The sequence below is a fragment of the Oenanthe melanoleuca genome, chromosome Z, assembly GCF_029582105.1.
Source record: "Oenanthe melanoleuca isolate GR-GAL-2019-014 chromosome Z, OMel1.0, whole genome shotgun sequence".
Classification (NCBI taxonomy): Eukaryota; Metazoa; Chordata; class Aves; order Passeriformes; family Muscicapidae; genus Oenanthe; species Oenanthe melanoleuca.
This window is the reverse complement of record NC_079362.1, coordinates 33,576,064-33,596,913: the sequence shown is the minus strand read 5'-3', so window position 1 is coordinate 33,596,913 and position 20,850 is coordinate 33,576,064. Positions and strand designations below refer to the sequence as shown.

The following is a 20,850-nucleotide window of genomic DNA, read 5'->3' as shown; positions in this document are numbered from 1 at the left end:
ACTGTAGCTCTCAGCTGCCTGCACACCTGCCTGTCACAGGGCTGTCCCTGCCCCTGTGAAAGGTACCTGTGGTCCTTGCTCACTGCCAGTGGAGAAGCTGGCACACACTGTGCCACAAAAAGGGCCTGCTGGTGGGTTTAGGTGGGACAGGCTCAATAGTGACCCTCAAGCCCCTGGGTGTCTTGGTGTTGTGTTGCTCCTTACTGGAAGCAAAGAGGCTCAGCCCAGGACAGGAGGACTTCTGCTGCATGTGAAGTTATTTTTGTAGCCCAGTTAGTGCTTATTGAAACAGGCATGGAAGAGGAATTTATTTTTTATTATCAAACTCGAGTTTCGTAAAAAACGCTGATTTTCAGAAAAATGCATTTTAAAAAACATTTCACTGATACCTTTGAACAAACTAAAAGTAGAAGAAAAGAATCCTTTTTTGTTTGTTTCTTTGAACTTATTAGTACAAAAATCATCTGGAAGCTTACACTGACTTTATGGATTTATTTTCACTATTTTTCTTCTGGGTGGGGAAAGGAAATTTCAAATATTTACAGAAAGGGAAAAAAAATTACTTCTTACTTGTATTTCGTATTCAGAAAGAGACCAGAATGTTTTCTGCTTCTAAGCAGATACTTTTGTTGGAAGACTTCTCATCCTTAGTTATAAAATCTTTTCTATTAAAACAGTACAAAAACATTCAAAGTGTCACAATGTATCACCCCCTTCCCTTCTCGCTATGCTTCAAGCTCTCTTTGGAGCATTGTTGTGGAAATGAAATTTTCTGGTTGGGTCTCCCCTTGCTTGTCATTATGTGAGGCCTGTGAATTTGCTCAGGGTTTAGCACAGCTGCACCACAATGCTGACTGTTCTGTGCTGGAGACATTTCTGGGCTTGTTTTCACTTTAACCTTCTACATGGTCTGTGGCTGCAAGTACCAGTACTGCAAGTCCAGTTATGCAACTTCTCTCTCCATTGCCCAGGCTTTCCCCAGTCCTTATTAGAAGTAATGCGTTTTAGCTTTCTTTATAGTACCTTCTACCCACTTTGGAGTCCATGAATACTATAAATCAGGCTCTGTTTCACAAATGCAGCTTTCCTTTCCCCTCTAGGATTATGTATTTCACAGAGGAAGAGGAATTCAAGTCCAGTTAATGATTGCACTGAAGCACCTTGAGTTGATGCCATGAAGCTTCTTGTCCATCCAATCACAATTATCTGCAAGGGAAAACAGATTTTTAAATGTTGGAAAATGTGCTGTGCCCAGTCTATTTCAGATTATTTTACATCTGAGTTTACAGCAGATTTAGACATTTTGTTCAAGATCCAAGAAGCTGGAACATCCCCTTCCCCCCATTCTTCATCACTTGAAAGTTTTTTCTTAGTGTTTTGCTTTTAATCTTCCTTCCTTTCTTTTTTTTTTTTTTTTTTTTTTCTTTTTCAATTTGGTGAAGACTTTGCTTAACTCTTTCTTAACTACATAACTATGTCTTAAAGTGAGGCATGAGTATGAGGAAAAACTTACACAAACAAGCCTTTTCAGTGTAACAAATTAGATTTCATTCTGTGTAAATCTGCTGCCTGCCTTTGCTATTGATGGGTTTCAGAAACTATATTGGGAGTTAAGTGTAAGTGTGGTTACAGCCCATGGATTTATAGACATGGCCAGCAATCTGTCCAGGGCTGGTATGGCAAGCATTGACACAGCCCCTTTCTCCCTGATCCTATAAGCATTTAAAGTACATTACTTCTTTTCCCACAAAATTAATGTAATATGTAATATTGTAAGCTTTTTTTTTTTTTTTATTTTTCTTCTGTCCTGCAGTAGCCAAGGATGTAGTTGTGCAAATCAGGACACTTCATCTTCTGTTTTGCTCTGATGGGTAGACAGCATCACCTGTGGTTAGGGTTACCTGACATTCTCCCTCACACAGCTTGCCTTGAAGTGTTTGTTCTTTTAATTTACCTTAAGCTGCCATCCGGGAAAGAAATTTTCTAGGAAGGATGTCTGACCCTAGATAGAGTCAGGCTGATTTCTAAGGCGGAAATTACACTGTAGGGTTTAAACCGAATTAGATCAAGAGAAAAGTAGTCCACACTTGGGGAAAAAAAGACATGAAAAATTCTTGCTATTGTTTTGACAAGAGGGTTTCAAACACTGTGTGTTAGAGGATATGCTCAATACTTAGCAAGCTGCAGCACAAACCATATTTTTCCCTGCTCACATCACCACTATCCTCTGGGGAGGAAGGCTGGTCTCTCCTGCCTCTACACCTCCAATCCCTGCTCAGACTCCCAGTCTCTCTCCCTGCCTCACCTGCCGTGTTAGCCCCCTTCTCTTCCTGCCACTCAGTTGTCTCAATGGAAAAGTCTCAGCATGAACAGTGTGTACCCTCACTAAATTCTTCTGATGCCTTCTGGATATAAATAGGGATTGCTGATGGAGGAAACTCTAGTTGTGTCTTGGGGGAAAATGTATTCTCTTATAGATCTTACTGGTCATTTTGCAGAACCTAAAGTTGGAAAGGTGACCCAATATTACCTCTACACTTCAGCATTCTCTTATTGAACAATGTCACTAATATAAACACTAATATATAGATATGTTTTGGTCTCCTGACATATCTGGTATGAGAAAGATCTGTTACCCTTGAAGTGAATCCCATCCACTTCACATTGCAAAACCTAGGGAGTCCTCATTCTCTGTGTCATAAGTTCTTTAGGAAGCTGGGCCTTTGGCAACAAACTGCACAATGAAATGAAAACTGGTATTGTTATTAAATTAATGTCCTTACATAACTGATCTTTCACCCAGTGGCTGCCAACGCAAACCTCAGTGCAAACCACATTTCTGAGAGGAGGGCAGAGAGAGTTGAAAAGCTCAAGGAATCAATTTTTTATTTCTCAAGAGCACAGATACAATCTCCAGTGAATTAATTTTTTTCTCCAAACTAGCATCTCCTCGACTGCTGGCAAAACAAGGTCTCGGCAAATATTTTTCAAGGAAACGGCAGAAGGCCGCTTGCAAGCGCTGCACAGAGAATGCAGTTAGCTGCTGGCTACTGGTGCAGAAGAAGGAATGGGAAGGGAGACCCCACCAGAGGCACAGCAGAGCTCGGTCGGCACAGGCAGGAGGGACCCAGAGGGTGAAAGGCCGGACCGCATCCTGCTGTGGGAGCCAGGAGGGCTCGGGGCCAAGGGCTCTGCGCACTCCGTGCCGCGCCGGGGCCGTGCCGTTCCATCCCATCCATCCCATCCCACCCATCCCATCCCGCCCCGCGGGAGCGCCGAGCCCGAACCCGAACCCGAGCCCGGACCCGCCCCGCCGCGCTCGCCCAATGGGCGCGGGGGCTCCCGTGCGTATTTGCATACGGACACATTCCCCTATTTGCATATTTGCATATTTATCTGGCTATTTGCATACTGCCCGGGACATAAGGCCGGGCGGGAGCGGCGCGGGCAGTGCTGGGCGCTCCCGGGGCTGCCCCGTCCGTCGCTGCTGCGCCGCACTTCTGCCCCGTTATCATAAGTTTTTAAAGCAAAGACCTCACTTACTCACTTTTAAATTTTTCAAACTTTTTTTTTCGTTTCTTCTGGCGCCGAAAGTCGCCTTGGCGGGAGCGATGTGGAGGACGGCGCTGGTGGCCGCCGTGTGCCTGGGGCTGCGCTGGGGGCCGGCGCTCGGCGGTGAGTGGGAGCGGGCAGCGGGATGGGCCCGCGGCTTTCGGGAAAGGGGCCGGGGGAAGCGCTGCCGGCGTGGCGGGAAGGGGCAGATGCAGTCCTTCCTTTGTGAAGCTGTCCCGGGGTGCTCGGCGTGCTGCGGGACCCGGGCGTCGCGGAGCGGGCTTGGGAGCCTGAGCCCGTTCCCCAGCCGAAACTCAGGCTCACAACCTGCCCGGCTGATGGCGCGACCTGTTGAGGTTTGGGATGTGTCTTTTTCCCCAGAGACAAGGTGGCTTCCGAGAGTCCCTTGCGCCCCAGCAAGGGATTTGCACAGCAGTAGCACCACGGTAAGGTCCCTCGGCTTCCTCCTCCGTGGGACTACCCACCCCAGCATCCCAACTCCGTACAGTTCTCGATCCCAGACAAGGCAAGGCCGAGCTTCATCGTTATCGTGGTAATGCGCACGAGATGTAGTTAAGCCTGTAATGAGCAGAATCCACTAGGAAAAGGTGAACAGCGTTTTACTCTCTCTAGGTTCACTTACGGCAGTGTTTGTGCTCAGCCTGTTGTACCTGCACTCGTGCGTGGACACCCTGTCCAAGCTAGAGGAGTTGGCAGATGTGCAAACGGTGCTGGATTTTCACTAATGCTCTCTTAATTAGTCACAATATAATTGAAGCTGTTATGAACAAAGAAACCACTACTCCTCAAGCTTAAGAACTAAAGAAAGCTCTTAAAATATTGTTAGCAGTGCCCTGTCTTACTTTATTACACTGATCTCCCACACACAATACCTATCTTTAAAAGTTTCTGGCCTTAGAAGAAAGGGTGGCTGTTTCTCCTGGAGCTGCTTTGTGATCCTAGGCCAGAATATATAAACTGCTGTTTTTTTCTGCTCTGGATGCCTTTGTTACTTCTTTGTGTACTAAGAAGCTGAAGGGAAGTATTAAAAAATAAGAGGATGGGGTGCTAGGGTACAGCGAAAGGAATGTATGCTAGCTTTGAATCCAATCTTGTGCCATCAGAGACAATCAAAACCTGTTTTCATCACAGTGTCCAAGTTCTATACAGTAAAATAACTTTCTTCCCCAGAGAAGGCTTTCATCCCTGCAGGAGCTGATTTGCCACACACTTACTAATAATTTCATTATTTCTTCTTAGGAACAGGTTATATGAAAGCAGGTTGTGTGTTCATCCTAAAGCAATTTAAGTCTTTAGTTCCACACTCTTCCTTGCACACCACAGTAAAAAGATTTTGAAACCACAGAAAACACATGATCCAGACCCCCAAGAATCCAGAGTATTTTAAAAACAACGTAGAAAAAGACTTTCTAGGTGAAGAAAATGTTAGTGTTTCAGGAAAAGATAAAAACATCGCTAGGAGTATATTCAGATCCTTATTTTTATCAGTGTGAATCCAGAGTCAGCATACTTATGCTGTTGTGTGATGTGAGTTGCTGACTTTTTCTATGGCTTATGTTTGGGACAGACACACCAGGGCAGCTGTGGCATGTCTTTTGAGAAACAATTCATTTCTGAGAAGGCACAGAGGTGAGGCTCTCAGGCATCAAGTTGTGCTGGAGATTAGCATGATCACTAGGGCTCCTAAAGGCTTGCTGCAATCTCCTCTGTGCAGAAGTATTTGCATGATAGTACTTTCTCATGTATCCTTACCTCTATATTACTTCAAAGTCTGACAGTTGTTGCATTTTAATTGTCTTGGGCTAATTCCAGATATCCCAAAGGGACTGATGCATGGCCAGATATCTGCTGGATTTAGTTTCGAGTGCCCCAGCTGCTGCTGAGCAAAGATTTGACAAGGGGTACCATGGAGAGGGGTGGGCACCCCTGTGTCCTCTGGGAGAACAGCAGTTGGCCAGCTGTAGAACTTGAGCTGGGAGGGTCTTGCTTAGGTCTGAACTTGTGCCCAGTAGCTTTCCAGAGGTGTTGCTCTTTCCACTGGCCACACCTGGGAAGCGAAGCAGAACATACTCTCAGGTCTCTGCCATTAAGGAATACATAAATAAACTTGAAGTTGTAATATTTTTGCAGCAAGGTTAAACAATAACCTGATTCGTGAGGTAGGTTTCCTGGGATTGCAACACACAGTAGTCTGCTTTTAGTGTAGATCAAATGAAATGATAACCATCTCTGTGATAGAGGCCCTTTACTACAGCTGACTGTGAGTTTGCTTCAAAACTCTTAGGAATTCTGACTGATGTTGGGTGTATGATCAATGATGGGTGATCCTAGTCCTGATTGTTGGCTGAGGGAAGATTTAGCCCAGTTAACTGTGCTGGTAAATTTTCAATTATATGTGCAGATATTTTCTGCTGAGTATGTATGTGCATGCATGTTGCTGTGGGCTATAAAAGACACAGTGTAGCAGTACAATTTCTAGGGATCTTTGCACCTAGCTAATAGTATTTCCATTTCTGAGTGCATAATGCTAGGAAATTGTTGTTTATCAAAGATTCCATTTTTAAAAACATAGCTTATGTGCACTCATTCTGGCAAATGCATTGTTATCATGTTTTGGCAACCTGTGTGATGTGGGCAGTTTAACTTTTGATTAATATTCCAGATGTTGTTACTTCCTTAAGACTCACATTCTCCACCCAGATGAACATTGGTAAACAGTTTCACAATCAAAATAATCTGCCAAGTTGCCTTGGGCTTTCTGTGAAAGAAACGTGAAACTGACTTCTCTTGATTAATGTGTCAGAATGCCTAAAGTCAGTGGGATGCTTTCAAAATTGATAATTGATAGGAGTCCCTAACTGAACGGAATTTCACAAGTTGCAAGTCCAAAGTGTCACAAACTTTGGACAGGAAAAACAAAACTACTGACTTCCCAGTTAGTAAGCTTTCCCCTCCGCCCCCTCTTTCTTAGTATTCTGTGAGGTTCTTTTTATTTTTTTCTAAATATGGAAACTCATATTTTGGAAGTAGGGGTGTAAGAAAAGTGTATAGCATGACAAAATTGTGAAGTTTTGGTGATGCAGCCTGAAAAGCCAGCTTCCGTCTGGAGCTGGGCATTCTTAATTCTGCTCTCTTAATTCTGCTTCAGCTCCCTAAAAAAATCCCTTTGTAGGTCATGTTGACTGTGAGCACATAGCAGTAGACAGAAAACTTTATTTTGCAACAAGTGCTTGTATTTGTAACTGAGGGCTTGGAAGCTTTGACAATGCATAGCTCATAGCCTTTGTAACTTTGCTGAACTATGTCTGGGAAAGTGTAGTTTTTATCAAAAGCGGGGATTTCTTTTTTGTCTGCATGTGTTTACTTCTAGTCTGTTTTATTCAAGGGCATTGTTTAGAAATGGGACTTGCATTCTTGTCATGAAAAGCTACTTCAGTATCTCAACATGGATGTATGTATATTTCTTGATACCTAATTTCTGTGTCTACATCATGAAAAATGCAATGTCAGTTCAGATAAATTTCTATCCACCTTTCAAAAACTTGCTGAAAACTACCTGGTTTTGGGTTTTCTGTGGTTTAATTAACTTGAGTTAAAACATCTTATTAACTAAACTGTGGTGAGTGTGTACACTGGCTGTCTCTGCACTTCTTTGTGTAAGACTGTAAGAATGAGGCCCAACAGTTCACTGTCTCAGGACATGATTCAAGGAGACTTCTCCCTTTAAATCTGAGAGGAAAAGGTCTATGGCAAAAGTCTATGAATGACAAAGTCTAAATAATTTTTAATAGACCAGGAAATACAATGAGGTATGAAAGCAGAAGTAGGAAATACTAATTTTCTGAAGTGATATGCTGTGTAACTTCTCTGCTTCAGGTTTAGAGCATGGTACATGTAAGTGTTGGTCTGTGTGGTAAGTGTGTACAGACCATGTGCACCTGTGCTCTGCAGAAGCTGGGATGTGAGGTGGTACTGCAGCATATGTGCAGCACAGCATTAGGTGTAGACAAAATAACTTCTCTGAGCCGTACAGAAATTGCAAAGCCAAACTCAGGCAAATTCCAAGGAAAGCTTCTTGATGAGCACACCATGCAGAAGTCTGTAATAAATTCCACTACACACACACTTCCCTCATCCAAAGGATATCTTGCCTGCTGGGAACTGACCATGTGTGGACATAAGATAGCAGACACTTTTTGTGGGCATAAGATGATAACAATAATTTCTTCTGACTTTCTAATTCCTCATGCAACATAGTTCAATGAGAGAAGTGACTGCCTGCCATTTCCCTAACTCATGGTCTGTTGCTTTGCAGCTGCTGCTTTCCTGGTGGTGACTGTATCTCAGTGATTTTATGTTCTCAAATCCCCATCAAAGATTTTTAAACTAAAACAAGCAAATATGTGTGAAGCACTTAGCACATCTTCAGTGGCAGGTGCCACTGTACTGCAGTCTTTCTAAGCTTGGTGCTCTTTTCCAAGTGTACCCTTGAGTATAGTACACTTAGAATTGTAAATTTCCTATGAGCTTGTTTTCAGAAGAGCTGTGGTCTGAACTTACATGCAAATTCTAGCATGTGTTTCTAATTGAAAACACACTACAAGACAGGATAGCAATGTAATTTAGATTTTGGATGATTATCAGATAAGTGTGATCCAGAAGGGAAATGATATCTAGGTATGAAAGGAAGCACTATTAACTAGTGAGCAGGTGGACTATTCTTGTTTGACTTCCTGTACTAGGAGGGAATATACATAATTGAAAGTCCTAGCATTGTATGCCTTACTTGAAATCTGTTCTTGTTCCTTTCAAGGTTTTACTGATTCACATCTGAATGAAAAGTTATAGCTGATATTTAACCAGCCCAGCCTTTGTGACTTTTCTTTTTCTTGCTAAAAAGTAAATAATATAGGTCTAAAGATTTGTTTAAAAAATGTTTTATACTGTCAGTTGGTTACAAAAAGAATTTTTGAACTTGCAAAAATATGAAAAAGGTGCAAACATTTGGTTCGTTTGTTAAATTTAGCTTTCAATAGTAGGTAAAATGTTGTATTTACCATTATGTGAATACTTCTACTGGTAGAAGGAAGGGTAAGGTATGAAAAACACCTTTCTTTAGGAGGAAGGAGGCAGGAAGGGGGCCCTCAGTGTAGTTATCTTGGATTAGCTGGCCAGCCTAGCACAGTCAAGGTCAAAACCTAAAGCTGAGTACTGCCTCTGTTCAGTGAGTGGTTCTTGCTTTCCTGCATGTGCTTGACAGGTGAGAAATCAAGCTGAACTTGGGCAAAGCCAAGCCATTGATTATGGCTGACAAGTTTCTCTGAGACTGCTACATAAGCATTTGTTGCAAGGCTCTGTGTTGGTTTTAGACTTAATGCAAGAGGTTAGACCCTGATTTCTTGTGACCCTCCAAGCACAGCAAGGACTTCCCGGACTTTATAGAGCTCCCAGAGATGAGGTCAGGCATAAGTCAGTGCCTTGCTGTGTGTGGTAGCTTGAATGAGAAGACCAGAAAAACTGTTTTGGAAAAAAATGAATTGTTAGTTATTTATCACCTGAGTGATGCAGCACAACATTATGCAGGAATTGCAAATCTACCAATTATTGTAGAAAACCTCTTCTGCAATGGGAGAAAGGAGTGGAAATCTGTTTTGCCTGCGTAACATAAGGTCCTTACCTTGTTCATTTGTATTCCCCATGGTGGCTCAGAGACATTAATTAATGTGTGTTTAGGAGTGTGTGAAAGGTTGGTGGTCTTGATGCCAGGAAAGACAATGCTGAGCAGGACAGAGTTGGCCTAAGTTCAGCTGCACTTGAAAAACAGGCAATCAATATTTGCCTAACTCAAGTTGCCATACTGGGGCCTGGGTTTTGAAAAGTTAATTACAGGGTGTGCTGTACATAGAAGCATTTAAGAGTTGAATCAGACTCAAAAAGAGGAGACATTTAAGTTTCTTCCCAAAGGAAATAATCGAGTATGAAGCCTAAAGTCACTTCTCTGTCTTTGCAGGAGAAGGAGTACTTAAAATTTGCAGCTGGAAGTTAGAGAGACTAATCTTTGCAGGCCAGGACATACTTTGTTAGTACTAGTACATGATCTGCACCTCCTTCTCAGCCTCCTTCCCTCTGCTTCAGGCAGAGGAGATATTTTTCTGCAGATTATCAGATGACCTGAAAACATACTCCAAAACAGACTGCTGGTTTGCTAGTTCAGTTTCTGTGATGGGTGTCTGACCTTCTCACCTGCTATTTGTTGGTCAAAACTTAAAACTAGTATTTTATAAAACAATGGTGACCTCACAGCTTTTAATGCACTGCAACTATGAGTGTTATAAAAGGCCTTGTTAGGCAGTGATTATTGGTGAGGTGGTGTGGAAGATACACCTCCAAAATATGTAATAGTATGGTAGTAACTCTCTGCTTTCCTGGATGACTCTCTGTGACTGTCCTGTGCAGTTTTCTGTACTCCTGTGATACTTAAGAGGTTTCCTGCTTAATGTAATGGGGAAAATACTGACCCTTAAAATGGATTCATACCTCTCTGACAGCTCAGCAGATTCTTACTGTTTCAGCAGGACCTTGGAAGGGGAGCAATTTTCACCCTTTCATTTACCCTTTACGTGGCTGTTGTGTGTCTGTTGAGTGCTGTAGGAAACGAAAACCACACATCCCATTTCTTCCCTGTTCCAGATATCTCCAGCATTGTACCTGTGCCTTCTGATTTTGTCTTAGTACTCCTAATACACTGCTACATGATTTTGTGCTCTTGCAGCTGGTGAAAACAATTTTGAGGGAATCGAGAGCAAGTTTTCTTTACGGACGCCTGCAGAGCCCGATGAAGATGTCTGCTACCTGGTTCCTGGGCAGGTGGACAGCCTGGCACAGTGCAACTTCAATCATACCAGTAAAACCTTTGTGGTGATCCATGGATGGACGGTAAGATGAAGTGGGAGGATTCTCCCTTTTGACCACACTTCCCATAAACTGTGCAGAAGTGTCTCACAGATCTATTAATATATCTCCTATTTTAATTAAAATCACCAAAACAACAGGTGACAGGGATGTATGAAAGTTGGGTCCCGAAGCTGGTGGATGCTCTGTACAAGAGGGAGCCTGACTCAAATGTCATTGTGGTGGACTGGCTAGTTCGAGCTCAGCAGCACTACCCGGTGTCTGCTGGGTACACCAGGCTGGTGGGAAGGGATGTTGCTACGTTTATTGACTGGATGGAGGTAAGACATGGAGACAAAACAGCAATGATGCGGTCGTGTTAGTCATCTCCTGTTGGGTAGATGGAGTTAAACTCTTGCAGACAGTAGTTTTGCTGGACTGGTAAAATTCCAGACTTGGTTTACTGGCTATCTCCTACTCAGAGGCCTTTTGTACTGCATTCCAGAAGCTTTGCCTTGTGGTCTGTGAGGTCCTGTGGGTCCAGAGCATTTCTGAAGGCTCTGTGAGAGGCAGCTATGAAAGACAGGTTCCTATACAGCAGCCAGCCCTTGGGAATCGGAAATGTGCCCTGACTTTAGGAGATCCAGAAACTGGTGGGGAGAGGGTGGCCGAAAGCCTTTATAAAATAAACAGCCCTGTGTTCTGTCCTTTATTTTGCATTCCTCTCGGTTTAGATTTTGGCCATAAATTAGTTAATCAAGAAATCTTCAATGACACAAACTTATGATAAATGTATAGTGTCTCTTCTATTATTCATGGCTCAAACAAAATCCTCCCAGTATTAACAAAACATTTTTTTTTGTGTCTTCTGATGTTTTTGTGTTTGGTTGTGAACTTTAAATGAATTGTTCCCTTCTGCAGGAGCAGTTCAATTATCCTCTCAACAAGCTCCACTTGCTGGGGTACAGTCTAGGTGCCCATGCTGCTGGTATTGCTGGGAACCTGACCAAAAAGAAGGTGAACAGAATTACTGGTAAGAAAACCTGTGACTGTAGAGTGGAAAGTTGCATCTCTTCCATACTGAAATATTATGTTCCACTGAAAAGTCACCAGAATGATTGTTGCTTGCTGGCAGTACTTTGGTTATGTATTCATTATTTAATGAAACATCAGGGCTGATATTTCTGGGGTAGAACTGGAAATGGATTCAGGAAGTAGCAAAAAAGGTGGTGAGTGAGAAGCCTTTATTTGCTTCCTTACAAGAAATGAGTGAGTAGGCCCTGATAAAAGAGAAATTTGGCAGAGTTGTGGTGGGGACTGACCAAACCATGGTTTGGAAGAGGCCATGCACCATGAGAAATTCAGTGGGTTGTATTTATCCAGGCAGTCATTCCTTGCAGCTGATGGGAGCCTTTGAAACAGAACAGCAAGTAAATTGTGGTGCAGCAGGTTTAGTACCTGCAGAACTCTTTGGGATGATGCAGATGCAAGAAGTTTATATGGGCTCAAAGGCAGACCGGACAGATAACCAGAAGAGATCCAGTGTGGGTTATTACAGAGTCAATCGTAATAGGCTCAAGAAATATTCTAGGCTGGAAATAATACTGTGAGAATTTGGGGAAGACATATACTTTCTGTGTTGCTGTGTCTGCTTAAATGTTTTTTTTAAGGTGATTTTTGGAGCCTGAGAAATCTGCTAGACAAGACAGAGAGCATGGCCACTCTGGGGCTGGTTTACAACCCAGCACCTGGACAGCTGAGCCCCTAGCACTGATCTCAGAGACAAAGGAATTGCTGGCATCAGCAAATAAGGCTGAGAAAATTGCTCATCTGTGGTGCCTTTGTTGCTGAGAGAGATTGGGAACACCATTCAGAAGGGAGCCTAGCCCCTGGCACCCTTTAGTCTTTCACCTGAGCCTGGCTGTGATCCCAGATCCACAGGCATGTTGAGAGCTGGGCTGGCAGTCACATCTATAAAAGGTCAAGCCCTGAGAGATGGCTGATTAAAGTCAGGAGGCCAAAGCACTGGTCCCTCTGCCCTTCCTTTCTCAAAGTTGCAGCTTTGCTGCTTTCACTGCGGCTGCCAAATCACTGATGTGTCAGTAGCCCTCTGTTATGACTCCACAGTTGCTCTTGGTGCTGAGGATGACCCTTTCCCTGGGAAAAGCACAGGGAGTAAGGTAGCCCCTGAAGCCCTCACAGCTGAGGAGGATGCAGCTCACCCTGGGCAGAGCTAACAGTGGGTGAACAGCACAGGTGCCTGTCCCCAGCTGAGGGCTGCAGGAAAGACCTGTCCCTTTGGCCATCTCTCAGGTCATTGTCTGAATAGGAGGTAGTACTTTCTCACTGGCAGTATAGCTCTGGGTTTTTTTGATGTTAGTGTTGCTGCAGCCTGGCAGTTTACTGTAATAATTCCCTTCCCCTTAGGTATGTATACAGTGAAGCCTTCATTTATGTTTCCCACTTGTTCCCCTGGCATGAAGTTGTCAGGAAGACATTTCCATACTTCAGACACTTCAAATACATGTTCTACAGTTCTTGACAAGAGAGGAAAGCATTGAGAAAATACCCATGAGCTGGTTTCTTCCATCCACTGGAAATGCTACAGCTCTGAGGAAGTTAGCTGGACTTCCTTCCATGTGTTTGCTTACACTTTTATTTTTTTTAAGCAGCAACAACATTTCAAGGTAGTGCATTTGATTCTCCAGTATACATAAATGTTATTTAAATGATCCATCTGAAATGCTTGCAGGAAAACTCAATATTCCAGCCCAATGTGGCAGCTGAGTTTGACATTTGTTATCAACGTCAGTATCTTGGGCAGACAATAATTTCAGTTTTTCCTTGTGGTTTGCCCCACAAAGGGCTGGATCCTGCTGGTCCTACCTTTGAGTATGCTGACGAACTCACCCGCCTCTCCCCGGACGACGCCGAGTTTGTGGATGTCCTGCACACCTACACCCGAGGCTCTCCAGACCGCAGCATTGGGATCCAGAAACCTGTTGGACACATTGATATTTATCCCAATGGTGGAGGTTTCCAGCCAGGCTGCAATTTTGGGGAAGCACTGCGTCTGATTGCTGAGAAAGGCCTTGGAGGTGAGGTTGCTCTGAAACAAATGGTATAACATTCTGAGGGAAACTTGAATGGCCCTGCAAGAAGTCTTGCAAGGAAAGACCTCTGAGAGGCACAGAAATATGTTATTTGAAGTAAACCCCAGCTCTGCCATAGTGGATCATGCCTGTTGACAGCATTGCTTAGGGGTTTATATCATTATATGCATGCATGTATACATATTGCACATTTTCATTCTTTCAAGATGTGGACCAGCTGGTGAAGTGCTCCCATGAGCGATCCATCCACCTCTTCATTGACTCTCTCCTGAATGAAGAAAAGCCCAGCATGGCCTATCGCTGCAACACAAAGGAGGCCTTTGAGAAGGGCCTGTGCCTGAGCTGCCGCAAGAACCGCTGCAACAATCTGGGCTACAAGGTCAACAGAGTCAGAACAAAGAGGAACACCAAAATGTACCTGAAAACCCGTGCTCAGATGCCCTATAAAGGTAGGCACTCCTCGCTTACTGGTGAGCAAGAGTGGTTCTTGTGCTCTGCTGTGTGCAGGGTGGGCAGGGGCTGCCGATGGGAATATTGCTGCTTTGGAGCCTGCGGAGCAGGGGGGAATCTGCCTGCCCTTTGCCATTGAGTGCAAGTCAGACAAAAGTGTTGTCCTGCTCGAGGTGTGGGGTAGAATATAAGAAGAAAGTTCCCAAGTTTCTAAGTAGCAATAGTTAGACTTCCTCTGCTGCCAGATCACTTGAAACTTTTTCAGTGTTTTTCATCAAAATCATTACTTCCTTCTGCTGGGGAAATAATCAGCAGAACTCTGTCTGGTGAGCACCTTATTTAAAGATATGCAAGCATCGGATTTGTGCCTTTGGTAGTGCACTTGCTAGAGGAGCTCCAGCCCTCATTAAAATATCACAGCAGTTCTTAAATCCAGTTGCTGCTGTAGGAGGTCTGAGAAGGACAATGCCAGAGAGAGCTGAAGGCTTTCAGCTAGGAAAACAGCATTGGATCTTACTACTTTATTTTCCTCCTTAGCTTTGCCTGTATACCCCATGATATTCTTATAGTGTGCATTGTGTGACAGATCAGCAATCAAAAGGCACATTTCTGCACTGTTAGAGTGGCTGCAAGACTTGTATTCTGTTGGCATCTGGTGCTTAATCTGCAGTGCCAATGGGTTGATTTTTTTTTTCTTTAACCAAGCCTCTTGTAAGAGAAGGGCACAGCTCATTTGTTTCAAGTCAAGTATAGCATGTCTCACATGTTCAATAGCAGGTTTGAAGGTGATGCTGCATACTCTGGGGTTATTATAGTGGCCACTTGAGTGCAGAGTTTAGGTGCAAGAACTGCAAGATGCTCCTTAATGGTGATTGCCTTGCTTGCCAATACTTATGTTCTCACAAAAATAGTTCCTTGGACAACTGCAGGGAAATAAACTCATTTTATGAAGTTGGCATATTCCAGCCTAGGATTTTCAGAGGTGAGGCAGAGTAGTTTTGTCACCAACTGTCTCTAGAGATTGAGTTTTCATAATGGCATTTTCTTTTGTGTTCTTTCAGTCTTTCATTACCAGGTCAAGATCCATTTCTTTGGAAAGACTAACATGACCAAGACAAACCAGCCATTCCTGATATCTCTCTATGGCACTCTAGATGAGAGTCAGAACATTGGTTTCACACTGTGAGTAGCTACAGAAACAGCGGCAAAGTACTGTTGAGTTTACCTAAATTTGTTAAAGTCTCAACTGCAAAACTTGTTCTAGCTCCACCTACAGTAATCTTACAGGCCCCCAGAATCTGCTCTTGTTCTTGATCAAGCAGTTCCATTCACTTCTGAAGCTAATGAGCCAAACCCTACAGGAGCTCTTCTTGATAAGACATCTGAAATATGGAAATGTGAAGTCTGACCCGTGACTCAGCCTAATAAGAATTTTTCCAGTTCTTTCTTATTTTCTTCTCAATATCTTTATACCGTGTTAAATCTTCTTGAAAGTAAACTTATGCATCTGAAGGTCTCAGTGCAGAAGCTGAGGGATACTTGGGATTTGCTTCACAGCTCTGCAGATAAGCAGGAGTTTGTGTGTACGTCCCTGGACACAGGCTGGCAAGGAATGGAGCTAGAAAACACCAAAGCCTGTTTTTGGCTCTGAGTAATGTAGACTGTTTATTGGTGGTGGCTGTTTGGCTTTTCTGAGGGTCACCAGCACAGGAGGGGACAACCCTTGCCTGGCAGACTGTCCCAGGATTTTATCAGTCTTGCTAGAGAAGGAAGTTCCTTTTGCTTCTACAAAAGGTAGAGGTGGTTTTTTTCCTTACTTCATCCATCAACACTATGCAGAAGGTTGCTTCCTTCTCTGGAGTACAAAAATTGTGGTTCTATTGCTCCTGAATTTTCTTTTGTCTGTCCAAGAGTTTCAGGTGGTTTTTTTGTTTCTTTTTTTTTTTTTTTTTTTTCTTTTTTTTTTTTCTTTTTCTTCTCCCCATAGGCCCGAAGTCTCATCAAACAAGACCTTCTCCTTCCTGATTTACACAGAAGTGGATATTGGAGACCTGCTTATGCTGAAGCTGCAGTGGGAAAAAGACACCTTCTTCAGCTGGTCAGACTGGTGGACTCCTTTTACATTTGACATCCAGAGAATCAGAGTGAAGTCAGGAGAAACTCAGAAAAAGTAACTTATTTTGATTGTTATAAGCTGTCTTATTTCTAATTGACAGCGCTTCCTGATTTCTGGTATCTCACAGGCTGAGGCAAACATGTTAAGTGGTTACAAATAGGTGCAGTATAATGATAATCAGGGCTCCAGTGATATCAAACCACCATTTATATCAGCCAGGTTCAGTCATTTACTTCCACTGAGATCTGCAGTTTGTAGTCTTACTCCCATGTAATTAATTTGTATCCCACTATTCTATCTACTTAAGGTTAGTTATAATATGCAAGAGAATATGTCCTTGAACCAGCATCTGTGACTGTGTTTGCAATTTCTGTCCTTTTCATGCTGGGTGTTTGCGTAGGTTTTGTTACAGAGAACATGCTTAGATTTTTAGAAATCCTTCCAAAAGAGTGTTTGCACAAGAAATCATTGCTTAGTTAAGTTGTATTTTCTTAGGGGTTGAATACCTAAATGGTGGGTGAAAACTGAAACACGTGACTTTTGCAGGACATTGCTAATGGGTGAATGTTGAAACATCAAAGTGTGAACAGAAGTGCTTTGACATGAATCTTTTGAAATACTCATATTCACTAAACATGAGATCTGTTTGCAGAACATGGGCCCAGAACAGAGTATGTGTGTCCTGTGTATAGTATAGTAAATAATAATAAGTTCCTTCTTTGAATAAACAGGTCAATCACTTGATCAAAGAACAGTTATCAGAGCTGAGCAAATATAGGGGTGGGGAAAGTACTGATAAGTCGAAAAGCAAGTGCTCGTGTTTTCTGGAAATTGTAACCTACTTCGTTTGCAAACATTTGTGGGAGTATGACTTTCTTCCAAGTTCATTCACCTGGCATAAAACTCACGTAAGGACTGGTGTAAATAAAGATCCAAGAGACTTTGGGATAGAACTTCCGCTGTCTTAGCCACAAGAAGATTTTTTGCAAAGGATCAGGGAAAGTTACGGCTATTCTTTGATGTCCATATATAATTCATTTACCAGTTCTTGCACAGCATTTCTTTTGTTACAGAATTCTCTTTTAAAAATAACTTTCTCACAGGCCTGCGAAACAGCAGTGCCCCACGTGACAAAGTATAAAGACTGTTTCCAAGCACCAGTCTTCTTTCTAAGATTAAAAAGGGATGTTTGGCTCAGTCATGTGATTTTTCCAATATTTATTCCACAGAGTGGTGTTCTGTTCTCGAGATGGCACCTCACGTCTCGGCAAGGGAGAAGAGGCAGCAATATTTGTGAAATGCTCAGAGCAGCCTGCCAACAGGAAGAGAGGAGGGTATGAGTAATCACTATTGGTTTTAGATTGTTTTATTACCACTTGAGCAGTAATAAAACTTTCCCTTTAATTGACTTGTGCGCTAGTCTTCTCAAGGCTTCAGATGCATCACAGCTCAGACTAACCAGCAGCTTGCTTACGGCCACTTTGGCAGCTTTAAAGCTCTTAGCTTGCTTCTGTGCTAACCATCCTTTCATGTCTGAGAAGCAAGTGCTGGTCACTGCTTCTCACAGTATGAGGGACTGTTAGAGAGGGTTACAGAAAAGGCACTAGAGTGAATTCCTGAGATTTTCGTCTCTATGGATCAGAGATCCTGTCTTTGTTTAATAGCCCTTTAGTGCATGTTAACACTTATATCAATAATTCTCCTGACCCAGATTAAATGTGGGGACAATCCTTGGACTTCACCCACTGAAGTCTGAGATAGAGAAGTGGTTATATTTATTTTAGTTCAATAGCTATGTGTGAATGGTCTCATGGGAACCATTCTGGACTGAGATCTAGCTCTGCATAAAAATGCACATGTGCTGGCCATTACTCTGGGGCAATGACCTGGACAGGCCTTGAGACCTCTCTGTGTGTATCTGACATAAAATCAAGCAGAAGCCAAGAGAAGCCTAAGCACATCATTTATCTTCCTGTTAAGTAGGGAGTTTTAAAATTTTAGTTCTCAAAAATAAGACGAGGGAACAAGTATCTCACATCTTCCTCATCACCTTATTTTTTCTTTTCCCCACAGTTCCAAGAAAGCCTCGAAAGAAAATTCTGCTCATGAATCTGCTTAAGTGACAAGAACAAAGATTTTTCACACTGGGGAGGAGAAAAGTCTGTTCATCCCTGTGGACTGGATGTTCAGAACCAAATATATAGAAATATTTATCCGCTGCTGGATTTTTGCCTGCTATTCCTAGCTATTTCAGAGACTTCTTGTAAAAAAGTCTCAGCATATGAAGTTACTAACCATAAAGATACATTATCCAAATAGTTAAAAGCAAAAAGAAACCTGCAAAACAACTTGCCAAAAGTTTGGAGTGCTTAAAAGATATAGGTAATTTTGCTTAATCATGGTGCCTTGTGACAAGGTTTCTTGACATCAGATGCTACATAGCAATTTTTTAAATATTTATTGAAAAGAAACAAAGCCCTGTACTTGGTTTTATTTTTTGTTGTTGTTTCTGTTTTGTTTGGTTTTGGGTGTTTTTTGGTTAGTTGGTTTTTTTGTTCTTTTCAGGACTCATTTGAAACCAGACGGATTTTGTTTCTGTCTTGGCTAACTGAATTTTCAGGCAGTTCAGTGGAGAGAGTTCATAGTTTTCAAGTGTGTGTTTAGCAAATAAGTAGGTTTCCCGTGTGAAAAAAAAACAGCCCACCTGTGTGTAATACTAGAAAGTGTCAGGGACTGACTTAATATGGGGATGAATTTTTTAGTTTGTGGTTATGAATGTATTTAATTGGGGGTAGATGCCAGTGCTGCTTAGCAATAAGTATGATCTGTTAAGCTATATACTTCTACGCTGCTTACCCTGGAAAAAATAACAGCTGTGGGAGAAGGTAGCAATGCCAGTGTCTTATGCAGACATTTAGTATTTTATTTATGCTTTCAGTTATAGCAAATGAAACTGTCTAGCCTTCAACACTGTGAAAATGGAACTGCAGAGGAACTGAGCTACCAGAAAATGCAGGAAATAGATATTTCCCCCACCCTCCACCCTCTCCCTGCTTGCTTGCGTCATGTATGCCAAAACTGTCACAGTTTCTCTGCTCTTTGACATCAAGTGTCAGTCATGCAGCTGAGTGGCTGCTGTACGCAGCTTTCAGTGCAAGTGAATCCACTTGATAGCTGACAAGGATGCCCACACTTCCCTGGACTGGAATTGTGACTGCCAGTGATCCACCTCAGTTTGTTTCTTGGCTGTGGTACAGTGCTAGGAGCTGCTTAGTTTTCTGCCATGACAAGGAATTCAGCAGGAAGCAGGAGCTGAGCCAGTTAAAAGCAGCCTGGTTGTGTGCTCCACAAGAAGAAGTGCTCTGAAAAACACTCAGATTAGCCATGCTTCAAGTTTAAAAAAATAGGTATATTGAAGGCAGTCTGCTTCCCAGTTTTTAAGTAACATGATTTTTCTAGTGTGCTGAAAGGTGCTGTAGCCCTCTTTTAACTTTCTAGATAAGCAAAATGCTGGGGAGGTACAAGGGCTTGAAGGTAGACATTTGGAGAAGTGTAATGTTAGCTATTGATGCTGGGTGTTGTAGTCTTTTCCTGCATGTGCAAGCATGGAGAGGGTGATTTCTCCAATATTATCCCATCTTAAAAGCAAAGCAAAAAATGTGTGTGTTTATCTGCACAATTTGTTTCCTATTTCCAACTGTAGCTGCTAGTATATTTGGGGATAAAAGTCTTAAACAGTGCAATATGTTGGAATATTAATAGCTCTGAATTTGCTCACATTCGATTTCACATTTGATTAAACCACAGCAGAGATGTGATGAGTCACTGAGGGTGGGGTTGAGTATTGAGCCACTGCATTGGAGACCTCTAAAAATAAATACAGTGATTTATTCCCTATAGATTCCACATTTTGATGCAGTTTTCTCTTAAAAGTTAAATTCTTCAGAAGCAAAATATCTGGACAACTGTTCTCTTAATACAGGATCAAATGCAAATAAATTTAGAATTTGGATACAAAATAGTGAAGGTTCTTTTCATAAGGAAACATGATTTAGCTTTGGATGTTATTTATTAGCTGTAAATAAGATATTTATGAGTGTAAAGGTAGTTTGTATATATTGCTATAAATTGCTGACAGTCTCTGCATTAATACAGTTGTGTAGTATTAATCCTGTATATACCTTTCAGAGATTTTTATCAACCAGCCACTTACATTACATTGTTTCCTATGTCGTCAATACAATTTTTTTTGTTAGAAATCTCCTCAGTTTTGTATAGAATAGGAACCTTTGGTTTTAATAAAATTCTCAAACTCAATCTGAAGTCACTACTTTCCTTTTGATGAAACCATCTGCTGTATACCTTTTATGTGAAGGCCAGAGCCTATCCTTGAATACTGGGCTTAAAAGATAGAATGAGACAGTAGAAAAAAAGGGCAATGTGTGATTTCTGCACTGCTCTCCCCCATTTCATTTTGGGAAATGCAAAACTCATATACTAAGACATCAAGGAACCACTGTGTGGAAAAAAGTATCCCACATCATAAAGGAAGTTTCAGGCCCTTTTAAGAACTGTCTAAGAACTATCCTTATTTTGAAAGGCTTGTTTCCTATTTTGGGGTTTTTTTGGGTTTTTTTGGATTTTTTTTGTGGTTTTTTTGTTTGTTTGTTTTGTTTTGGGTTTTTTTTGGGTTTTTTTTTGTTTTTT

The 20,850-nt window shown here is 42.2% G+C and overlaps 1 protein-coding gene across 1 annotated transcript; it reads left to right on the top strand.

The window, feature by feature from the left end:
- Nucleotides 1–3,311: 3,311 nt before the first annotated feature.
- Nucleotides 3,312–20,460, top strand: LPL (lipoprotein lipase). The gene is made up of 10 exons (XM_056513047.1): nt 3,312–3,675; nt 10,346–10,509; nt 10,626–10,805; nt 11,386–11,497; nt 13,329–13,562; nt 13,784–14,026; nt 15,089–15,209; nt 16,015–16,197; nt 17,373–17,477; nt 18,217–20,460. The coding sequence occupies exons 1-10, from the start codon at nt 3,327–3,329 to the stop codon at nt 18,260–18,262; spliced, it is 1,737 nt and encodes a 578-aa protein (XP_056369022.1). The 5' UTR covers nt 3,312–3,326; the 3' UTR covers nt 18,263–20,460.
- The last annotated feature ends 390 nt before the right edge of the window (nt 20,461–20,850 follow it).